This window comes from Planococcus citri, chromosome 3 (assembly GCF_950023065.1).
Source record: "Planococcus citri chromosome 3, ihPlaCitr1.1, whole genome shotgun sequence".
In the NCBI taxonomy this organism is placed as follows: domain Eukaryota; kingdom Metazoa; phylum Arthropoda; class Insecta; order Hemiptera; family Pseudococcidae; genus Planococcus; species Planococcus citri.
The window spans coordinates 60814027-60837368 of NC_088679.1; the positions used below are offsets into that span (position 1 = coordinate 60814027).

The following is a 23342-nucleotide window of genomic DNA, read 5'->3' on the forward strand; positions in this document are numbered from 1 at the left end:
GGCTCGCTTTATTTATATTTTTTCTTTCCGACTCGAAACAACGTCGTTACCTATGACATTGCGTTATGCTTTGGTATTTTCGCGATGTACACTTATTAGTCGTTCATATACTGTATACTGGAAGTGGGAATTGATGGTTATCCATATGTAGTAGGTAGTTTGTATACGGTTTTTTTTCACTTGTGTTTTCTTTTCGATGTACGAGTAATTACACGTACGATTATTAACTTTTTCATTGTGGTAGCTAGGATTACGAGTATCTAATTGATTAAGTTTAGGGTTATTTTTAATCGTGGTCAGATTTTCAAGCACAAACTTATTCGAAATATTCCGTCGGAATTTATTTTCATTTTATAGGGTTGTAGGAAATTTTAACGTGAATTTTTTCCATATACATAGATACCTACTTACCTGGGTGGAAATTTTCTCACATTTTGCAAGGGGAAAAATCAAAATGAAAGTTCGTCTGAGAGTACCTAACCTACCCGTATGTGTGGGCTAAACGTACCACTGTACGTGTTTCCATAAACAATCGAGGGTGTGTGACTTTCTTATGGTAACTTTTTCAAAGTATTTTTTTTCATTTTTTTTTTCGAATGAACTCGTACGAGTATAATGAGAAAGATAAGCTGAGTTTTGTGTTAAAAAAAAAAAAAAGACTTCCAGTATTGTGAGTTTAAAAAGTTACTCCATCCATATCTAAATGCAAAATGCTCGTCAGTTTTCGTTTTATTGATAAATTTTTGATAGAAACTTTCGAAGGATTTTTCTAAAGGAAGAAAGAGAACGGAAGAATTTGTGTGCTTAAATGTCTGTGTTGGTTTAGACGGTTATGATTTTACTCTTAGCTAAATTTTTAAACCGAAAAAAGTTGGTAATTTTTTGAAATTTTTTTTCGAAATTTTGATTTGGCCTGATTAATGCGAAATGTATGTGAAGAAACAATTTTCAAAACACGAATTTGAAGGATTTAGACCAAATTCAGTGGAAGCCTTCGTTTTGAATTGAGAGTCTCTCAGAGAAAATTTTGGCTGCGGAGGTGACCCTGGAGGAAAAATGTGAGTCCACAAAAAAGGATTTTTTCACTCCAGCAGCTACCCAGCCTGTTTTGGGAAAAATGTCCCTAAAAATGGTCTTGGATTTTGATCGCAAATGGCTAGTTCGACGCAAAATCTCAAATACATATTATATTTTCGCACTGGACTATTTTTCCTTAGACCATTTAGTATTTCCCAAAGTCGGCTGGGCAGGTGCTATAGAGCGAAAAAAACACGATATTTTCGAAAATACTTATCTTTGAGGACACACATCTTTCCTCCAGGGTCACCTACGGAGACAAAATTTTATCTAAGAGACTCTTTATTCAGAATGAAGATTTTCACTGAACTTGGTCAAAATCCTTCCCCAATTTTTTTTGCGATCCATCTAATGTTCGTACTTTTATTAACTTTAAAATATGTTTCAGGCAAATGACAAGTTTACTTTAACTTTACTAAAATTTTATATATTTTTGGAGATTTGTAGTCGTTTTTGTGCCCGTGTTTGAGGTTTTTTTTCCATGTTATATTTACTTTACGTGTTGATTTTTCCAAATTTCATTCGTTTTAAAAACATTTTTATCAATTTTTTGATGATGTTTTGATTATCTACGCATTTTTCACGAAATTTCGCTCACATATTGAAATATTTCATCAATTTTGATTCTGTTGAATTATTTTTATATCATTTTAATAAGTTTTGACATTGTTATATACATATGCAGTTTTTTGTTGAATTATGTTTACTTTCTTTTTTTTTATCCAACGATTGAGTCTTGAAAATAGTAAAACTGATTTCTCACATCAAAAATGATGTTTTTTCACTTCTGAGGAATTGTGAATTTTGAATTTTCGTCTTTCGAGTGCTTCTGCTCTTACTTCGTTCGGGCCATTTATGTGTATTTTCAGAAATGCCTATCATAATTCTTTGGAAATTATTGTTAGATTGCGGGAGGAGCAGGACCGTCGAGGGGGGAGGGGCAGCTTACCCCAGATTTGCTCAAATTTTTTGCTATATCCTTTTTTTATGTCACATTCACAAGGAAACTATTAAAGTTGTCCAAAAACACTCTCCCCCACAAAAAAAGGACTAGCTTTATTGCGAACCTATTTTTTTTTTCGTTAAAAATGGGGGGAGGGGTGTGGAAAAGTCGCGAAAAAAGGTCGCGAAAAGCCGCGATTTTTGAGTACAAAATTTTGGTAGGCACCCTGTTTTTAAACCACGTTTTTGGAGTTTTTGATGATTTTCGCTTTGCTGAAATTTCATAATTGGAACATTTTAATGATTTTAGTACCTACCTACTTTTCACGATTCTGTGATTTTAAAAACATTTTTACCGTATTTTATGCACTTTTTTGCTAAATTTTAGCAGATTTTCATAAATTTTCACCAATCTTGAATGATTTTCACAGGGTGTCCACAAACCTGGAAAGCCCGGAAAACCTGGAAAAGTCAGGGAAAAGTAAGGGAATTTCGGGCTATTTAACATCAAAAAGATGAAGAGACGAAAAGACGGACCGATAGGAAGACGGAAATACGGAAGGACTGAAAGACAGAAAGACTGGATGAAAGAATGAATTATTAAAAACGTAAAATAAAATAAAATAAAATTTCAGTATTGAAATATGTAAAATAAAATACAAGATTTCAGTAAGTATTCAGTTCAGTATTTAGTTCCAGTTCAGCTCAGTATTCAGTTCAGTATTCTGTCCAGTTCATCATTCGTTTCAAGTTCCAATAAAAGATGTTTGAAGGTTCAAATGAAAATTTAAAAAACTTTTCAGCTCAGCACGTTAAAATCTTGATTTTTCCTACTAAAAACCCCCCAAAAAAATTCCCACCAAGTTTAAATAAGAACCACCCTATTGAGCACACAGTCATGCTTGGAAAAAAAGGGCACAACTGTTGATCTATTAACGATATTATTGGAGCTCATGATGTTCGAAAAAATATGACACCCTCCCCCCCACCTGATCGCGTGTGTAATTCATTTTTCAAGAATCTGGAAAATTGGAGAAATTGGTCTGGAAAACCTGGAAAAGTCAGGAAAAATCATTTCCAAAAATGAGTAGACACACTGTTTCATGTTTTCTTTTGGTCTTGTGATGTCGTTGTAAGTAAGTTTTTGCAGTTTTCGCTGAATTTTCTTCGAATTTCGCTAAAATTTTTATTGATTTTTCATAAATTTTAATGGTTATAATGTTTTAAAAATGTTTCTACGCTATTTTAATTTATGTTTTAAATGGGTACCTACATTTTATGTTATTTTATGTAAATTTTGATCAAATTTTAGTGGGTTATTTTTAATGATTTTTAATAACATTTTCTTTTTTTTTTATTAATTACTTAAGTATAATTTTTTTGAATATTTCTCAAATTTTGCTGAGATTTTTATAGATTTTTTTGTAATTATTCAAAATGATTTCAATACTTTTAACAGGTACGAATAAACGTGTTTTTATGTCGCAAATGTTGAATAAAAATTGATGAGGAATAACTTCGTGAAATCGCTCAAACTGGCTTGAGAAGAATATTTCCATAAAAACTTAAACCCCTTCCCCTCCCCTTTACGCTTTCCTCTCAACACAGTGTCTTGATTTTGATGCTTTAGGTATATATATACCTAAGTATGTATATTATCAATTTTTATGTCTGGAAATTCCAAAAATTCGCTCAAGGCTATAGCGTTTAAAATCATTACCAATTTGTTGAAATGGTTATCGAATATGAATCGAATTTCAGCTACCTATCTATGTACTTTAATTTGATCACACAAGTTTTTTGTAGTAAACAAGTCAAACATAAATTTTCGAAAACTCTCCAATTTTTTTTTTTTGGGGGGGGGGGGGGGGGGTGTTTATAATATTACAAGATTATTACACCCGTAAGGGGGGGGGTAGATTTGGTTTGTGAGGTTGATGTTTTTTATTAGGGAGATGAATTTTTGTATTTCCGAGGGTTCGTTAGGGATAGTAGGTGGGTTTTCTGAAAAATGAAATCAGGCATTGTGGTGTATTTTTGGATGTTTTCCCAATTTTTTCTACCAATTGGTGCAATGGTGCCTCCCTTGTCAGAATGAAATGAACAATCGCTGAGCTCGGATTAAAAATCATAACATTTTGAAAAATATTCGTAAGCCAAACGTAAATAAATCACCTCTCCATATACCATGATAATAGGCACAAGACTAGGTACTTTCAAACAACGTGGAAGAATTCCTCGAGAATTACTCGCATTTTCAATTATTCTAGGTGTATGTACTTTGTTTAACAGAGTTCACTTTCATTAGCACGGTTCGAGACAAAACAGGTTGTTTTTTTTCTCTCCTTCGGTACCTTGACCAGTAATCATATCGAACGACAGAGTAGTATATTACGCATATTGTATAACTCTGACAACAACGTAGACGAGTGATTATTGTTTAGCGGATTTTTTATCGTTTTATTGGTAATGACTTTGGATTGCGCGGTAGGTGACGATGAAAAATTACCTTAATGAGGAAGTATACTCGTATAAGTGTAGGCAGGTAATTAATTGTTTTGTTATCCAGATTGATTGAGTTCGTCTTCATTTTAAAAAGGGTATATAGGCTCGTTAAATGAAAATTTTTCATTGTTAGAAAAGATTTTAAAACGAATTTCAATTCAAATTAGGTAGGTATAACTACTTAGACGCATTATTCGTTCTGGTGGTAATTTTGTAATTCTCGGTTCAGCGTATCATTTTTTTGTTCTGTTTTTTTTTTTTTTTTTTGGAGGTAATACGTTTTAAGTTTTAAATCTCGTATTCATGCGAAAGGCCATTGGACTTCCTTCGCTAATTATCGCGATTATAATTAACTATAGGTGCCTACTTGCTAAGAATTTCTGAATAATCTTCTCAGTGTTCGAGTTGAGATTTTTTTATTTGATAATTCTCAACTCGCTGAAGAGAGGGCAGGGGGAGGTTTATACATGGATAGCTTTTCCGCGAATATTTCGTATTAATTTTGAAGGCGATATTGCATTGAGCTCTTTGTATGGAAAAGTGGTAACACAGGAACTTGTAGGTATCACACATGTTGAATATTTGATTCCAGATCGAGCTTTTCAGTCTATCTACCACTACCTACTTGATATGTACAAATACAGTATTTTGTTTGCAATATCAACTACACACACGGTATATTGTATGCTCGAGTAACTCCTATATCATGTAATAAGTTTCATGTCCCTATGGATGTTTTTAAAGTTATTCTGTATGGAACTGTTTCTTTCGCGAGAGGAGATGGTGATGACGCTTTGTCTCTTTGATTCATTAACCGAAGCAAGGTGTGTGAGTATTTAAATTCGCTTCCATAACTGGCAGCCAGATTGACTAGTTTTTATAGGTACGTAATTATAACATCGTAAAAAAATAACGTCATCGCTGTAAATTACGAGTTGATATGCTAGTATCTAGATGTCCGATGAATTACCTGTAGATAGGTAAATAACTAATAGCTGGATACGTGCGTATAGCTGCGTACCTACACATCGAGAGTTGATTTTTATCAACTGCAGCAATATCTGTATCTTAAAACCACGTTGATAAAGTTAACTAATGTCTCGACCATGTAGATAATTTTAATGAAGATGGAAAAATTAGCCAATTTCCTCATTAATTGAGGCGATTTTTTTTTGCCTACAGAACTAGATAAAAATTTGTGTTTTTTTGGCTTCTTTGTGTAATGATTAGTTTTGGTTTCATTGTTAGGTACTTTTTTACAACTTTATCTACAACTTGATCTGTAAATTGTTAATTTGCGACAATGACGTTAATAAACTACGATGTCCATGTACATGTTACATCTGTAGGTAGGTACTTAGATGTTCGAGTTTTGCATGCGTTTTTTTGTTTTTTTGAATGCCAATTTAAGACACGAAGTTGCGAGTACTCGAATTTAAAGGACATGTGAACAAAATACTCAGGTACGTAGAGTTACCTACCTGAAGTATAACTTGTGTGTGGATGCATCGTTTGTTTTGAAAAGTGAAACAAAGCGTGCGATATTACATATATTATTGCGTGTTTTGGTTTTATTTGTGTATTCGTTTGTTCGAATAAAAATCACAATTTTTTCTTTTTAGAATTTCGCGGAATTATTGCAAAAAAACACTGCTGATGAGTTATTTTATTTTTACCAAAATATAGTCAGCTAAAAATTTTTATACCAATTTGTTAGAAAATTCGAGAACCACGAAAGAATCATTTATTGCAATCATATTTTCAAATTTTTCTAGAGTTGTGCTATGAGTATCTACTTATACTTGGGTGATTAAATGAGTATTTTTGGCCTGTTATATTTTGATCCACATTCCACCCCAATTCAGCAGTAATTACTCTGTGAAATTTTTTATTTAAAAAAAACTGCTAAAAAAACATTTGAAAAAATTAACCACCAAGGACGAAACTAAAGGTTTTGTTTTGAAAAGGGAGGAGGGGTGGTGTGCAACCGAAAATTTTCCGACTGATATGAGAAAAAAAATACCAATTTTGCTGAATACGATAAAACGAAAGATGAAAAAATAATTCTGCTAGTTGACATTATAGTAGGTAGGTAGATCTTTATACAGTCTATCATGACTTATAAAAAAATTTAGTTTCCCCAGTTCAATTTTTAGAAGCCTCAAACGTGGAATTTTTTATTTTATAAAAGAGAAACAAAATTAGCCTGAACGCAGTGACAGCAAAGGCGTTCAAAAATTCCTATTTTGATTGGTGAAAACACAATGTCTTTTATGTGTGAAGAGTTTGATGTTTTGGGTTTCAAAATTTTAGAATTTGAATGATGATTTTTCTTCAGAAATTCCCAGTTCGAAAAAAATTAAACAGGCTCGAACGAACTGAGGGGAAGGGCTTTTGAAAATTCGTATTTTGATAGGTGAAAGAGATTTGTTTCATTTTTAATGTGGGGAGTTTGATTTTTTAGTTTCAAAATTTTTAAATTTAAATTATGGTTTTTTAAAAATTCCAACTTCGAAAAATAAATGAAAACAAGCCTGAACGAACTGAGAGCAAAAGCTTTTAAAAATTGTATTTAGACTTTTTTGGATTCAAAATTTAGAATTTGAATGACGGATTTTTAGAAATAAATTCCAACTTCGAAAAAGAAAAGCAAACAAGCCTGAACGAACTGAGAGAAAAGGGCTTCGAAAATTGTGTTTAAATTTTTTTAGTTTTGAAATTTCAGAATTAGAATGATGGTTTTTAAAAATTTTCATTGTCGAAAAAGAAAAGCAAACAAGGCTGAACGAACTGAGAGCAAAAGACTTCAAAAATTGTAGTTATACTTTTGACTTTTTTAGTTTCGAATTTTTAGAATTTGAATGATGTTTCTTTTTTTAGAAATTCCAATTTCAAAAAAGAAAAGCAAACAGGCCTGAACGAAGTGAGAGCAAAAGCATTGGAAAATTTGAGTTTCGAGAAGCAAAAAATGTTTATTTTCCATGTGAAGAGTTCATTTTTCGATTTAAATATTTATTGAGTGCGAATAATAAATTTTTAAGAAGTTTGATTTTGAAAAAAAAACCAACAGACCTGAGCGAAAAAGTGGTCAAAGTTTTCAAAAATACGTCATTTATTATTGGGTATATTTTTCACAAGGAGTCAATATTCCCACATGTGGCCTTTTTGAAAGTCAAGTAATAAGTAAGTAAGTAAGTACCTAGAACAGAATTTTTCCACGAGCAGAAATTCGCGTCAGAAACAGAAAAATTACATACGCATTTAGCCCGAGCGAAGCTTGGACAAAAGCTTTCAAAAATGTGTATTCTAATTCCAGACAATCCCCTCCTAAATAGAAAAATTCATCACCTTAATCAAGAAAAATAACCCAGCAAAACTCTATACGAACCTCTTCACAAAGGGTGTATAATAATTTAATAATTAAAAACACCCCCCCTACTCCAAAAAAAGTTTCAAAAAATTCGGCAAAATAGCTTCTTTATAAAGTCTAAAAATTTTTAAAATTTGCCGAAATTTGCAGCTTTTTTTCAAATTCTACGACGGTTTCGATAGAAAAAATGTAATGGTCATTTTTGAAAACAAAATGAAAACGGAAGTTCATTTTTTTAATATGTAGACAATGAAAGCTTTATTTTGTTTTTGAAGAGAGCAGGTAAGCAAAAATTTTATTTTTGAAGGGGGAAAAATAACTGAAAATGCAAACTTTATTTTGAAAAAAAAATGCAACCTTCATTTTTATACAAAAAAAACCGACTTCATTAATTTTGAAAAAAACGTCCCTGCAGTAGAAAAAATCCCTCTCCAAAAACTGTTTTTCACGAAACAAAATTAAAACTTGTTCTTGACCTAAGTAAACTTGCTATAAAATAAAAACTTCAGTAAACTTTTTATTTTAGAACTTCTGATTTGATAAAACTTATTTTCGGAAAAACTTTCTCAGAGAAAACTTCTTCAATAAACTTAAAAAAAACTCAATTTTTATCATGGATGGGGGGGGGTGAGAGGAGGGGGTGGGGACTTATTTACCGACAAAAACTTGTGGAAAAAATATGTTTTGCAAACAGCTCATTTTTTTGATAGCGATTTTGAAAAAAAAGCACGCTTATTTTAGAGGGAGGAAGGCTGTAAAAATTGTTCATGAGGTGCTCTTTCTTCACGGTGAGCCCACAATGACTTTTGGCGGACCTACTCAAAGGTAAGTCAGGGAGCTGAGAATTTCACCATTGTGTTTTCAGACCATATATGGATCAATTTTAATTTTTCAACGAGTTTTGTTGTTTCAAAATCCGAGAAAGGATCCTTTCCCCATTCTTAACCAAATCCATAATTCATTTTCTATGCAACAAAAATTTAAAAATGGTGAAAAAATTCAATACCTTAATGAAATCTTGAAAACTGCTAAAATTTTCTCTTATTATAAATTGAATTGAGGGGACCTAATTCTTAATAATTAAAAAAAAAAAATACTTATCACATTTTATACGAAAGATTTTTTCAAAAATCTGCTGAGTTGGAAATGTTCCTCCGCGGTATAGTTACTTGATGAAAAACCATCTTGAAAGTACGAGTTTTTCATTCAAATTTCTTCAAGCGGTAAGTATAATTCATTTAAAATCTTGATGAAAAATTATTCTGCAAATCATAACCTTCTCGCTCCCTCTGATCTCCTTCAATATAGGCTTACAAGTCCAAATTGAAGATGGAACCAAAACATTACTTTAATTTCTTTAATTTTTCACATTTCCAGTCGAATAATAATTTTTTTTTTCGCCATTTAGTGAATTTAAAGTTGGTTAATTGAAGCTAACAATTCATTCATTTTTCTTTCCAGTGTAAAAATAAACAAAAGCTAACCTTCTTGGTTTTTTTTGTTTTGTTTTTTCGCAGGTAGGTAAATGATTAAATAGCCAAATTCCATAACAACATAATAAGTAGGTAATTTTTATTTTAGTTTTCGTTATATTAAAAAAAAAAATTAATTAAATAATTCGCCTTAGCGACATTTTTTCATTTCGCTGCTGTAATTTTAATAAGCGAATCTTTTATTTTTTTTCTTAATTCCAGTCTTTTTTTTTCTCCTCGAATCGTTCGGTATTTTAAAAAAACGAGGGTTGTTTTAATTTCTTCGGCCTCGCGAACGCGGCAGTAATTGGTATAGTTTTTTTTCTAATTTGGAATTTACTAAGTCTACGGATGAATTTCCGCATCTCGTCGCGTTCAGCCTTGCGTCTTTTTTTCGTATTTTTTTTCTTCTTTCTTCTCTCGGAGTACTTCCGAATATATTGCCATTTCGAGCCCGATACTAGTTTTTTCCCCTACTACTCGTAGTTTTATTTTCAGAATAAGTAAGAAACGTCCACTATAGTAAGGTATATAATTCTTTTTTTTTTTCATTCTTTAACTAGGAACACGCACGTAGAAAAAAATTAAATACATAAGAAAAATGCTTATTTTTACAGCTCTGTACATTGCAACGATAAACGAGGCGGTCTGATATTAATGTATTCTATTTCCTGTAACGATGATCGACGAACCATCGATGGCGATTCTTTGTTAGCTTCGTTGGCTTCGATCTCTTGTAAAAGTGCTTCGATCGTTTCATCGGTTTGGGTAGCGCTTTGTCTTTTCTTGATTTTCTCGTTTCTGTCCATCAAAGGTGTCACATTGGCTACCGAAGTATCGAAGGAAGACGAAGAAGGTGGTTTTGGTAACAGCAATGCTTCGTCGTACGAAGGCAATTGGGTAAATTTTCGAACAGATTCGCGTATCTCGTCATTACCGTAGCTTTCTCGACGAGCACCTGAGTCCGAATCGTGTCGATTCTCCAGCTCTTGTTCTCGTCTGCGATTGGCTCGCACGTTTAGACCTTCTTTGACGGCGACGAAACAGGCTACCATGCCCGAGATCAGAAGCACGATGACGATCACGCTGAGTATTATGATATCCTTGGAACGACGATGAGGAGCGTTCCAGTGACTGGAGCAGGCATCTTGCCATCTCTGTCCAGTTACGTTTTCCGGATACAGACAGAGTAAAGGAGATACTTGAGGTATCGCTTCTAAGTTCTTGGCCAGTTTCTTGAAGTTATCCTCGTTGCAGTCGCATTTCCAAAGGTTGTTCCGTAACGATAAACTGGTCAGTTTGGTTAGAGCTGAGAAAGTCGACGATTTCAGCGAAACTAGACGATTCCCGTCCAAGTTCAAGTCTGCGAGAGAACGTAGCTGATGGAAGGTGAAGTAATTCAACGATACGCTCGAGATACGACAAAACCTCAAATCCAACGACTGCAAACTGAGCGAGGAAAGATTATCGGGTAAATCCTCCAAGAAATTATACGATAAGTTTAGACTTTGCAGAGAAGACATATGGATCAAAGTTTGAGCATCGATGCTTCTCACATCACATCTGCTCGCATCCAATACCTGTATACCGGAGCATTTAAAATGGCTCAAGGTGTGCAGCGAGTTTCGCGATAAGTTCAAGGTCACCACGAGCGGCGTAATAGCGAACGTGTTCTCGTCCAGTGTGACGATAGCATTATCGGATAGATCAATCTGGCGTAAAAGTTCAGCTCCGTAAAAAGCCAGCCTGTCCACGGTTCTTATCAGATTCTCCGATAAGTCGAGTATTTCCAGTTTAGTATTGTTTTGGAACGCGTAAGCGACCAATTCTTTGATCTGGTTACCTTTTAAATTCAGTCTACGAACTTCGGCCAGCTCGGAAGCGTAATTCGTGCTCAGAGCGCAATAAGAAGCATCCAAAGAGGTGATACTCTTGGAAATCGGCCTGAATAATTGGTCACTCAAATGCGTATTACTCGAGCATCGTAATTCTTCCAGCCTAGTCACACCGATCAAACTGTCGAATCGTAAAAATTGTAAATTACAATTGGTTACGTCTAAATAGCTCAAAGATTCCGATAATAAACCATCCAGACGAGCTATAGGATTCCCGGATAAATTCAATTTAACCAGCTTGGGTAAAGATTGCAAAACAAACGAACCTTGCAGGTGACTTATGAAGCAATGACTGACATCTAACGAGATTAAAGATTCGCTGTAAAGGATACGATCGAATCCGTCGCCCAGGTCGCTTAACGGGTTCGAAGCCAAATTTAAGAACTGCAGTTTGGTATTACCGTCGAAAATGGTGCCGGCTTCGATGTTAGATAGACTGGTAATTTTGTTCGCCGATAAATCTAAAGTACGAAGCTTCCACATACGAATGAACGTCTGGCGTGATATCGAGCTGAGCTCATTGTGCGATAAATTCAAATTAACGATATCCGTGTATTGGCTGAGCGCGTCTGGTAGGAATTTCAACGATGTACGGGATAAGTCCAAGATTTCCACCTGTAACATAACGAAAATAATTTATAGAGAGTATATTAGATGATAATTTATATAAATCGGTTGAATATGGGTGAAGCTGCAATGATTGAGGGACTAGGATTGGCCTTAAGTATTGGAAGTTTCAAAATATCTTATAGGTACAAAGGAGTGGTTACTAGTCAGAGGTGCTTCTGCCTACCCGAACTCAACTTTGTCTACATCATTGCACTACCTATATACTGCTCTGATAATTGCAATTTGCAGGGACTAAGGTTACTAGAGAGGTACCTATTTAAACTTCCAAAAACTAAATTTCTGATCAAGATTTTCTTGCAATACAGCTCTTACAAATAAAAAAAGTTTTCTTAAGAAACCTGTATTTAAAATTTAAAGCGCTGTGGGCGATTGAATTTTCAAGGGTACCTTGAAATTTTAATAACTTATTGCCTCCGCCTCATCCTTTAACGTTACAGAATGATCAAATTTTCAAAATAATGATTTTTTCTTGTCTCGAAGAGGTACAAAAAAATTCACCTTCGAAGTAAATAAAATTTCAATTTGAAAAAAAAATGCATCGAATATCCACTTTCCTTTATTTTTTTTCTACTCCTGGAATTTTCTATGTAGATTATTTCATGGGGAAATTTTTTTATTCGTTTCAAAAAATTAGGTAGTTATTTAAAAGACCATAGTTGGAATATTTTGTAGACTTTTGCACCCTCCCAATTTTTTTTATGAATGTAATTATTCAAGAACGCTTTAGCATCTAGCCTTTTTTGCGTCCACACTCCACAATACATTTGAAGAGTGATATTCCAAAACTCGCTTTGTCCATTTTTATCAAAGTTGGGTTTACAGTGGTACCTGGTAGATGAAGTATTAATTCACATTCCTACATCATCAACCTACCAAAATGAGGTGTTAAACTCACCTAAATAGCCAATTCACTAAAAATTAAAAAAAAAAAAATAATGTTCCAAAACGCGCTTTGTCCATTTTTATTGAAATTTTTTTCAGCAGTATTTAGTGGATGAAATGTATACCTACACTCCTACATCATAAATCCGCCCAAATAAAGTGCTAAACTCGCCTAAAAAGCCAATTTACCCGTTTAAAGGGAAACTGTTTTTCCTCTCTCCTGAAAAGTTGTGAAAATGGACAAAGCGAGTTTTGGAATATCACTCTTCATTTACATCATTCCTTACTCACTCCCAAGGAACTGTCAACACTCATACTCCACTCCTACTCCACCCCTTACTCCTAACATTTTTCATCATTTGTCATTATTTTTCAGGAATTTTGAATCTACAGATATTATTGGCAATAAGTACTGTAATAAGAAAAATGGCACGATAAACAAATAAAATAATTAAAAGTACGTAAGTAACAGCAACATTTTGATGTAATTAGTCAGAAAATTAGGAAAAAAGAGGAGTACGGAGTTTTGACTTGGCAACCTCCTACTCCTTTTTGAAATAGTGGGAGTCCATCATAGGAGTGTGCCTCCACATTACAGAATAGATTGCTCTTACTCCAAGCATATACTCCTCAAAAAATCTCACTCCTTGCACTTCCTTACTCCTACTCCTATTCCACTCTTACGAAATTGATTTTTTTTTCAAATTCAACTCTTCCCAGTTGGGTGAAAATCTGCTCTTCTGCCAATAAATACGCGGTAAAGAGCAGTTTAATTGGCGTTTTATACTTCAACGCGACTTTAAACTGCTGCCATGCAGCAGATTTTACAGTTTTCAAAATCGCGCTTCAATTCACGGGCGTAATTTGAAGCGACTTTTTAGGTTGTTACATTTTCTGCACAGCAGAATAAAATTTCTGCTGATAAACACGCCACAAGAATATTTCGTAGCATATTTTTATCGCGTAAAGCCGCTACGCTTCTAAATTATGTGGCGTATTTTTGCACGTTGAAAAAACCAGCCACAAAATACGCTAGGCAAATATTTCGTAGCGTATTTAATCGCGTATTTGCTGAAAAACGCGCGTAAATGTGGTATTTTGCGCGTGTGTTATAGGTTAGTATATAAATATTTGTTCTCTTCTTCCAAGTTCCCTGGTAGAGTAGGTAGCAAGGAGTCCGCTTACAGATCCAGGGACCCGAGTTCGATCCCCGCTAGTGCCAAAAAATTTTTCAAGTATATTGATCAATGGCAGATTTTTACGCGTAAATAAAATACGCGCCGATTTATGGGCAGAAAAGGCATTGGCGTGAAGTGTTAAATCTCCTGCCCACGTTTTTATGTCGCGTAAGAGCAGATTTTCACCCAACTGGGTTTTGCGCCAGCAGGGACAGCATATGTATGTCCCAGCAACTTTGAACCAATCTGCTGGGAACTTCTGGGACACATTTTTCCCACAGACTGGTCCCACCAGTAGAGTTAAGTGTGACAAATCGATTGAGACCACTCCCAATTTTTTCGATTTGTTATAGCAACACTGTGAATTATGTTTTCTGCAAAAACGTGTTTTTCAGTAAAAATGTGAAATCTGAGCAACTAGTTGGTGGTAATTGAAAATTTATTGCAAACACAGGGAGTGATTGTGCCTGGCAACAAATTTATATTTGAAAATTGATAGAATAAGTTACATTTTGGTATAAAAAAAATTAATTTTGAATAAGTAATTTTTGAGGGAGCAAATTTAAAAACAAAAATGTGAATAAGTTTTATTCAATAATTTTTTGATATTTTTGAGCTGTTTTGGGTGTTATTTTTTCAAGAAATTGAAAAAAGGACGATTTCAGTCTGTCAGGAATATTTTTCTGCATATTATGTTCAAATTTCGTCGAATTTGATGCTTTACTCGCAGAGAAATCCTCTGTCATAGGAAATTGATGTCTCAATTTTGGTAAAATTTCATAAAAATGTCAATTTTTTAAAATTTTAAGATTTATACTAGCAAAAGTGTGTTTTTAAAAAAATTTTCTCATTTAAATCCAAAATACAAATTTTTCACATGACTTTTCGCATACTGGAATGATATTATTGGTATTGTCCCGCTTGTCCCCGAAATTTTTGCAAATTTTAAGCACTGATGGGACATATGCTGTCCCAGGACAAATTTTCAAAGTCCATGGCTGGGACATACGTGTTCCCACCTCAATATCTTGAGCACTGTGAGTTGAGGAAAAAATCTGTAACAAACTTATGTTGCTTAGAGATGCCCAAGGAACAATTTAATGGAGGTGGGATGCATAACCAATATTTGGCGCAAAAGGGTTAAAGATGAAAAGATGAAAAGACGAAAAGACAAAAAGACAAACAGATGGAAAGATGGAAAGATGGAAAGGCGAAAAGATGAAAAGATGAAAAGATAACAAAGCGAAAAGGCAAAAAGGCAAAAAGATGAAAAGATGAAAAGACGGGCAGATGGAAAGAGGGAAAGATGGAAAGACATATAGAAAGACTGGATGAAGGAATGAATTAATAAAAACATAAAATAAAGTTTCAGCATTGAAATGTTGAGAAAACTGGTTAAAATCGATACTCATTTCAACAGTAAAACATTAAAATACTCATCATTTATTTCGCTGTGCATTCTTCCCCGCATTATGAGTCGTGAATTTTTGAATTTTCTTAGTCAGAGAATCAGCAATTGTATCACTTTTTTGTCAATAATTACCAAAAATTTGAAAAATGTTTCACTTAGTTTTACCAGAATGGGTAAAAAATCTCGCTTTTCAATCCGTAGTTAGTTGCGAAAAATTTACATTGTGCACTTTTTCTTCAGTTTTCTGATCATTTGTAAGACAATATTGGCGTTTTTCTCCCTCATAACGAAAAAAATGTTATTCAACTGAAGAGAAAAAGTGATTTTTGACAATTTTGATTAATATCCCTTGATTTTGCAGGGGTAAAGAAATAATTCCGTATTATGATCTCCAAAACCACTGGAAGAATGCAATCTTGCAACATTCAAAATTTGAATAGAATCAAACAAACAACCATTTAGCATCATTCAAAAAAGGCACAAAACGCCTTAAAACTGTTCGTATACAAGAATCCAAAGAAATCAAAATCATCAATGCAGCGATTAGAAGAGTGTTTATCGGACACATCCTTAAGAAGACATCACGACCTCAGAAATGTCCTTTTGTGGTGATAATGGATTTGACGTCAAAACATATTCTACACTGTACCAACTTCTATAGTGAAAGAAGGAAATACCTTTTTCAAAAAAATCTTTCAAATCTGGCACATCAACTTTTAGACACAAAATTGTATACATTTATAGTGTAAATTATTATATGTATTTATGAACTCACGAAATAACCTGAAAAGGTTGAAGTGAGGATAATTTCAAATAATTAAATAAACCTCAAAATTGTCAAAAAGCACTATAAACTACTATTTCTTTCCTAAACTATCAAAGCCTCACTTTTTGCTGAAAATCGTTGAAAATTTTCGCAATTTTACCAAAAATTTATAAAAATATTTGCCTTTTGCTGAACTTGTCGAAGTTTTGCGTGATGTTTCGACATTTATCAAAAATGCAAGTCTCATAAAATCTCGTTTTTCATAAAAATTTGCTCAAAATTGTCGCTTTTTTGCAAAAAGTTCCAAAAAGTCTGGCTTTTTATGCCAATAATTTTCAAAACGAAATAATGTTTGTTGTCAAGGTAATTAAGAGAGCTCAATTTCAAAAATATTTACCAAAAATTTCAAAAGTTTTGTAATTGAGCTTCAATTGAAGTTCATTTTTCAAAAGCTCGCCAAATTTCGGAGATATAGGCTATGTAATTTAATTAAAGAAAAAAAACATCCAAGAAGAGCAAATTTTTAAATATTGAGCTCTCAAAAACAAGCTCAATTTTGAACTTTTGACATTTTTTGGTAAACATTTTAAAAACACTTCTCAATCTTCATTAAAACAATGTGAATATATTTTCTGCAAGTTACAGCAACCTTATGCAATTTGACTCCAAAAATGAACATTCTGACAGGAAATTTCTACCACCGAAAAAGAACTAATCCCAAGCTATCTACCCTAAAGGGAAGTGAGGACCAAAAATGGCAATTTTCCAAGGAACTCGAGGAACTCCTCAGAAAAAAAACAGAAAACAAAACCGGTAAATCTAAACCCAAAACGTGACTAATTTTGCATGAAATGACCCATAGGCACACACGTACGTAAACTTACGCGAAGGTATATTCATTGTATGAAAATTTTTCGAACGTACGATTTAAAAAAACACTACTCGTTGCCCCGCGAATCGGAAATAATTCACGCATGATTTCATACTTTAAACAGCCTTATTTGACACCTATTAAACCATTTATATTCACTAAAGAGACGCCCCTAATGCACATCTTTTCCAAGTCACGTATCAGCCGTAAAAATCAAAATAATTAATTCCGTTAGAAGAACTTGGTTGTGAGAGAAAAAAAATATACAACAACCTCTCGGTATTTTTGCCACCGTAATAAACGAATTTTTATTAAATAGAATATAAATTCTCGATAATGTGTGCTTCGGAGCTTTTTTTTTACGACTATATTGTTTTTCATTACAAAGACGAAAAGAAACTCAGCCATCGTTTGCACACATAAATAATACACGGAAAACGATTAAAATTCGAATAATTTTCGTGAAGGAAGCAGCTTCGCGTTTAATTAAATTTCGCATTTTTAATATGTACCTATGCCAAGAGATCGTCTTAAGGTGTAAAATGTTTTTTACGCGTTTGTCAAAAACATTTTTATCGACGTAATTAGCAGAATTATTATGACTTATGGACACACAAACAATTTTATTTGTTCAGAAATCAAAACGAAGCTTTCAAAAAAATTTCTCTAGCTACTTGTAATTTACTGAAAAATATTTTCACAAACGGGTGGATATGATGGTGGAAGGAAGACTGAGAAGGTGGGGGTGGTAAACAATGCACATGAACTTCGCTTTGAAAAAATACAGCTTTGTGTTTTCAAACTTTTCAACCTTCGGTTTGTTTCGCACGTCGACATTTCTTCATTTGACTGCGTTTTCTCGTACATACATTACATAGCTACTCTTCCACCCCTCCCCCTCTTGCTGACTATTCGCTATTGTGACTCGTGTGTATTTTACAACAGACCCCGAAGCAGAAGTAGGTGCCAGTGTAAGTTCCATATTCGCAAATTTCCAACAACCCTATCCAAGAGCTAGATGTTTCCCAGTAAAGCTCAACGACAAGTTACTTATAAATTCAACCCACCAAAAATAGTAGGTAGGTATAGATATAATAATAACGACGACGAGATGCATTTTTAATGCTTCGGAGTGCTGCTCGAATTAGTTTTATACAAAGTATAGGTAGGTACCGTAAACACTAAACAAGTACGCGTGATACGTATCAATTTACTTTAATTACCATTGTTTACTTGTTAATGCACCGGCAGCTTCGACAATGCTAACGATTAATTAAAAATCTGATCGGGCAAAAATTCCGCTTGTTATGAAAACGTGTTTACGCGATGCGGCTATAATACATACGTCCCCCTAATGAAATAATGAATTTATGTATTATGACGAAATATCGCGTCGTTGTAGAAGTTTGTAATCTAATTCTCAAGATATAGGTAGGTACCTACTACTTGTAAGAGGTAGGTAGGTAATTGAATGTATATCTTTTTGACATAGGTATAGCAAAACCGACTTCCGCGGTCACCGGGGTGCTTTTAGTAGGTAACTTAAAACTAAATATATCACTTTCGAGCTAATACAGATTGGAGGAAGATAGCCGCAGATCTCGGCGGTGAGACGAGTTAATTGCACCTTTAATTTAATAAACGTGTTTGATGTATTCTATAAAACTTAGAAATGCAAGTGAATTCGCATTGAACTCACGTAGAAAACAATTAATTTCCGCTTGTTCTCGTAGTATAAACCACAGTTGACGGCCTTGCCATTAAAGTACCCATAAAATTGAACGAATCTACGTGCAAATGGACGAAAACATGGAAGAAATGCATCGAACCGAGCAGTGATCTTTTTTTTTAGCCGGAGTTGCAAATGAGTAAACTGCAATAGAGAAAAAAACGTGAACGATGAATGCAGGATTTTTCAACTTCCGGAATAGAAGATTTTGAATTTTTTATATTTTCCAAAAATAACAATTTTTATTGGCAAATTTTTGAACTTTGGGTAATTTCATGTCAAATTGAACGAAAATTGGACGATGGGTCATCAATTTTTTTTTTAATAGTTTGCGTAGGGTAATAAATAACGCTAAACCGGAAGTATTTGCAATTTTTTTGTTGCAAGAGATGAATTGAGCTATTTGCAATTTTTCAATTTTTTTCTACTTTCAAACAGATAATAATATCACACGTCAAAAAAAATTGAAACCGTTATTTTTGACCAGAGTACCCACCATGAAGATTTCAAAAAATAACTTTTTCACATTTTAAAAATGTGTTCTTAATGTTGATAGAATTTTGAAAAAAACTATGTACTTGAATTCGATTTTTCCATAAATTAGCATTCTATTGGGAAAAGTGAGATGGAAAGCTGAATTTTGGTATACTGGTCTATTTTTTTGTGTTAAACACGAATCTGAAGTGTTCCTGGGTAATTCTCAAAAAAAAAGGTCAATTTTGATGTGCATAATTTTGAAAAATAAAAATTATTTTTTTGGAAAATTTCAAGTGGGAATCATTTGTATAGGTGTCCCAGATCCCTGTTCTAGTGTTGGCCTCAATTCAATCCGCCCCACTGTGGACCCCGGCCCCCCTAAAACAGCGATAATTAGGATTCGACCCTCATCGATGTGTAATATGTCGATTGATATGTTTTCGAGGTCGTAGAATTCGAATCTGGAGTTATTTTTTATGTAGAGGTGGAGGGTGAGGCGGGGGGAGGGGGAAAATGTCAAATTTTGCTTATATTATCGTGTAATATGTCGATTCATGTTTTTCAGGACGCAAAGTTCGAATCTGAACTTATTTTTTTGGTAGGGGTAGAAGTGAGGTGTGGGGAGGGAGAAAATGTCAAATTTTGCTTGTATTATCGTGTAATATGTCGACTAGCGCGATAAAAGTACAGCTGTCTGAAATTTTTGGCCAAGTCGAAGGACAAATGGGCGCTGGACAAGCCGAAGGACAATCTCAACGTTTTTTTGTTTCTAGCCTTACCTACTGGACATTATTCGAGCCGATTTTGCGAAATATCATATTTTCAGAGACAAGTACGATCAGAACGAGCCATTGCGTAGGTTTTGAAAATAACATTGCGGGGTAACATTTTTATGAGGACAGTGAAACAGTGCAGCCATTCACCAGAAAAAAATGTTGGATTGGGAAGCTACCAAAAATGATTGAAAATTGCTCTAAAATTTGCGCAAAAAGTGTGTGACAGTTTTCAAATGTGAAATGTGAGCTTCCTATGGACTTATTCCAATTGCAATTTGCACAATAATGGACCTCCGTGTTCTATGATAATGAGAATGTGTCAATTTTTCTCCAAAAAAATGAAGTTCATGACACTTTATAACATTCATTTTCAAAAACATGGCGTGTGACAGCCAAGTCGAAGGACATTTGGGGTATAAAATCGAATGTACACCAATGAAAGGAGGGGCTAAAAATCTCAATACCATATGTGAAATGTGTGGGGGATGATCCTTGAATGGACCAAAAAAAAAAAATAAAAAATTTCATGCTAAAACCTTTGAGAAATTTGCCATGTACACGATTTTTACCTTTTTTTTGAGAATTACCCTCCTACGGGTCATTGGTTAGTGTTTTCTCCCTTATTGTGGGTCCAAGCCCACCCCCGTTTGTTTTTTGGCCTGTAACTCCTGAAATATTGATCTTAGCGGAAAAATTATCAAATAAAACTTATAGACATGTAGACCTTTATAAAAACAAATTCTAATAAAAAGTCAGGACTGAGTTGGGAGATCGAGACATTTCGAATTACTGGAAAAAATTATGACTTTTTTCCAATGTTGGCTAAAAAATCGCGACCTATTTAAAATTTCTGATGAAAATTGTGACTCACTTATTAAAATCCTGAAGAAAATCAGAAGTTTTTGAATCTCTCGCTTAAAAAGCAACCCTTTCTCAAACTGTCAAACGTTGAAACTTTTCTAAATTTTTGTAAAAAATCAGATTTTTTTTCAAACTTTGATAAAAATTAGACTGGGATTATCCTATTTTTTTAATTTCTAAAAAAAAAGGAAATTTCCGAATTGAGACATCATTTGAATTTCCGTGAAAAAATGCGGTAGACTATGTTCTCCAATTCTGGTTAAAAAATCGGACATTTTCAAATTTCTGGCAAAAATCATGATTTTTTTGAAATCCAGAAAAAATCAGAACGTTTAAAAATTTTCGACAAAAACCCGGAACTTGAATTTTCTGAAAATAAAAATCAGGTCTCAATTTCAGAATTGAGACTTTTTTAAATTTCTGTGAAAAAAATGAAGATTTTTCTTTAATTCTGGCTAAAAAATCTGAACATTTTCAAATTTCTGACAAAAATCCGTAGATAATTACATTACTTTGAAATCATGAAAAAATCAAAATTTTTTTGAGTTTCTGATAAAAACCCGGAACTTAATTTCTGAAAATGAAAATCAGATCGATTTCAGAATCGAGACCTTTTTTGAATTTCTGTAAAAAATGAATGAGGTCTTTTCTCCAATTCTGGTTAAAAAATCGGGACATATTTTCCTGACAAAAATCATAATTTCTTTGAAATTCAGAAAAAAAATTAGAACTTTTTAAAATTTCTGACAAAGAACTGGAACTTTCTAAAAATGTTTAAAGAAAAATGAAAATTGTTTAGAATCTATCGCTTAGTAAGCAAGATTTTCTCAAATTTCTGGCAAAAATAGGGATTTAAAAAAAAAGTTTTTCGGTTAGAATCAGGACTTTTATCAAGTTCTGACAAAAAAATCAGGACTTTTTTCGAAGTGTGACTGAAAAATCGAGAATTCTGTTTTTCTCTTTGACATGAAACTCATGACTCCTTTGAAATCCTAAAAAACAATCAGGACCGATTTTCTTAAATTTCTGGCAAAAAACCATGACTTTTTTCAATTTCTGCCAAAAAATCACGATTTTTAATTTTAAGGGCGATGAACGAATCAGAGGGAGATTTTAGTTTTACTTAGGATGACATTGAACTTGTACATACGATGAATTTTTTATAACTTAGGTGGATGTCGTAATGTTAAAAACTGTCACGAAGTAGCGAGAACAACGGTTGTTATAAAAATTAAATGAAGAACAACGCGGCATGTTGAAAAGTATAAACTTTTTCCTCCAAAATTATTCACAACAGCGTGGTACACGAACGAGGGAAAAACACAGCTTTTTTTTTTAAAAAAAAAAAGAGAACTAAATACAGTTACTCGCAGTCAGCGGCAAAATTTAAATTACAATCGTCGGAGAAACCTTTGAAAATGAGAGGGAGTTGTTTTTTTTCTGGTAAATTTTCTCCATTTCTCTGGACGTGAATTCGCGGGTCGGCGCGGCGTAACGTGTGAAAAAAAGAATAAAGAAAATCAAAATAAGTTTTGATTCGAAGCAGCGCGAATGATATCGAATTCGACTGTAAATGTAGTACAACTTATCATAGTTATACGCTGGTAAAATATCGTTTATTCAAATTGAACAAACAATAACCTCGTATAAGACAAAAGCTCGTTAATGGTATTTTCAAAGTGTGAATTGAAATAATATACGAAAATGGATTGTAAATTAAATAAAATGAAGTATCGTGGCGCCAGCGCGATTACTTTCGCTTGTATTTTTTAAACCTTATCCTCTCGAGTATTTTTAAGGCCCGTGTTAAGCACATTTTAATACTTTTTCGCCTCAGCTACGTTATAGTATACTACTAGCGAATAATGTAACGTAATACGTCTTAAAAAGAAACGATTATTTTTCCAGCCTTTTTTCCTCCTTTGCATCGTGTAGGTACCTATAATAGCGGGAAATTCTCGTGCACTTTTTGAAGATTTTTATGCACCGCTATTCTGCTAATCTGATGGTTACTTGTGCGATAGGTAATTAGGTAAGTATAGTTATCTGTTCGAATGTTGACTGGGAATTTCCATGAACTTAGATGGACAGCTCTTTATCTACTAACGATGCCAACACCCTACTTTGGTGAAAAAATTGATATTGTCGTTATTTTTTGGACTCTTAAAAGTTAATTTACTGAATGTTTTGAACATCTCATCCGTTCCGGAGCCAGTTAAAATCGCCCAGATGTGTTTTTTTTTGGCTTAATTTGAAGATGGATTCCAAAAGTTTGAGGAGGGATGCCCTAGACTCAAAAATTCTCATTTGTCTATTTTCATGAGATGGAGGGGGGTTCGAAAGAAAATCGGGATTTCAAGGACATTTTGAAAGAGCAAAATCCGGATTCTCAATTATGATTTTTTGACCTCGGAAAACTTTGTTCACTCTTCAATTATTTTAAATTGTCATAAGTTTGAAATTTGGCTTGTAAGTATACGTTTGAAAGTTTCCTCTAAAT

The 23342-nt window shown here is 33.6% G+C and overlaps 1 protein-coding gene across 2 annotated transcripts in view; it reads right to left on the reverse strand.

The window, feature by feature from the left end:
- Nucleotides 1-9881: 9881 nt before the first annotated feature.
- LOC135841719 (toll-like receptor 6) overlaps nt 9882-23342 on the reverse strand; it is a 46196-nt gene continuing 32735 nt past the window's right edge. For both annotated transcript variants that reach the window (XM_065358851.1, XM_065358850.1), the window contains one exon: nt 9882-11876. In XM_065358851.1, coding sequence (XP_065214923.1) covers nt 9978-11744 — 1767 coding nt within the window. In that variant the 5' untranslated portion in view covers nt 11745-11876 and the 3' untranslated portion in view covers nt 9882-9977. The remainder of the gene's footprint in view (nt 11877-23342) is intronic.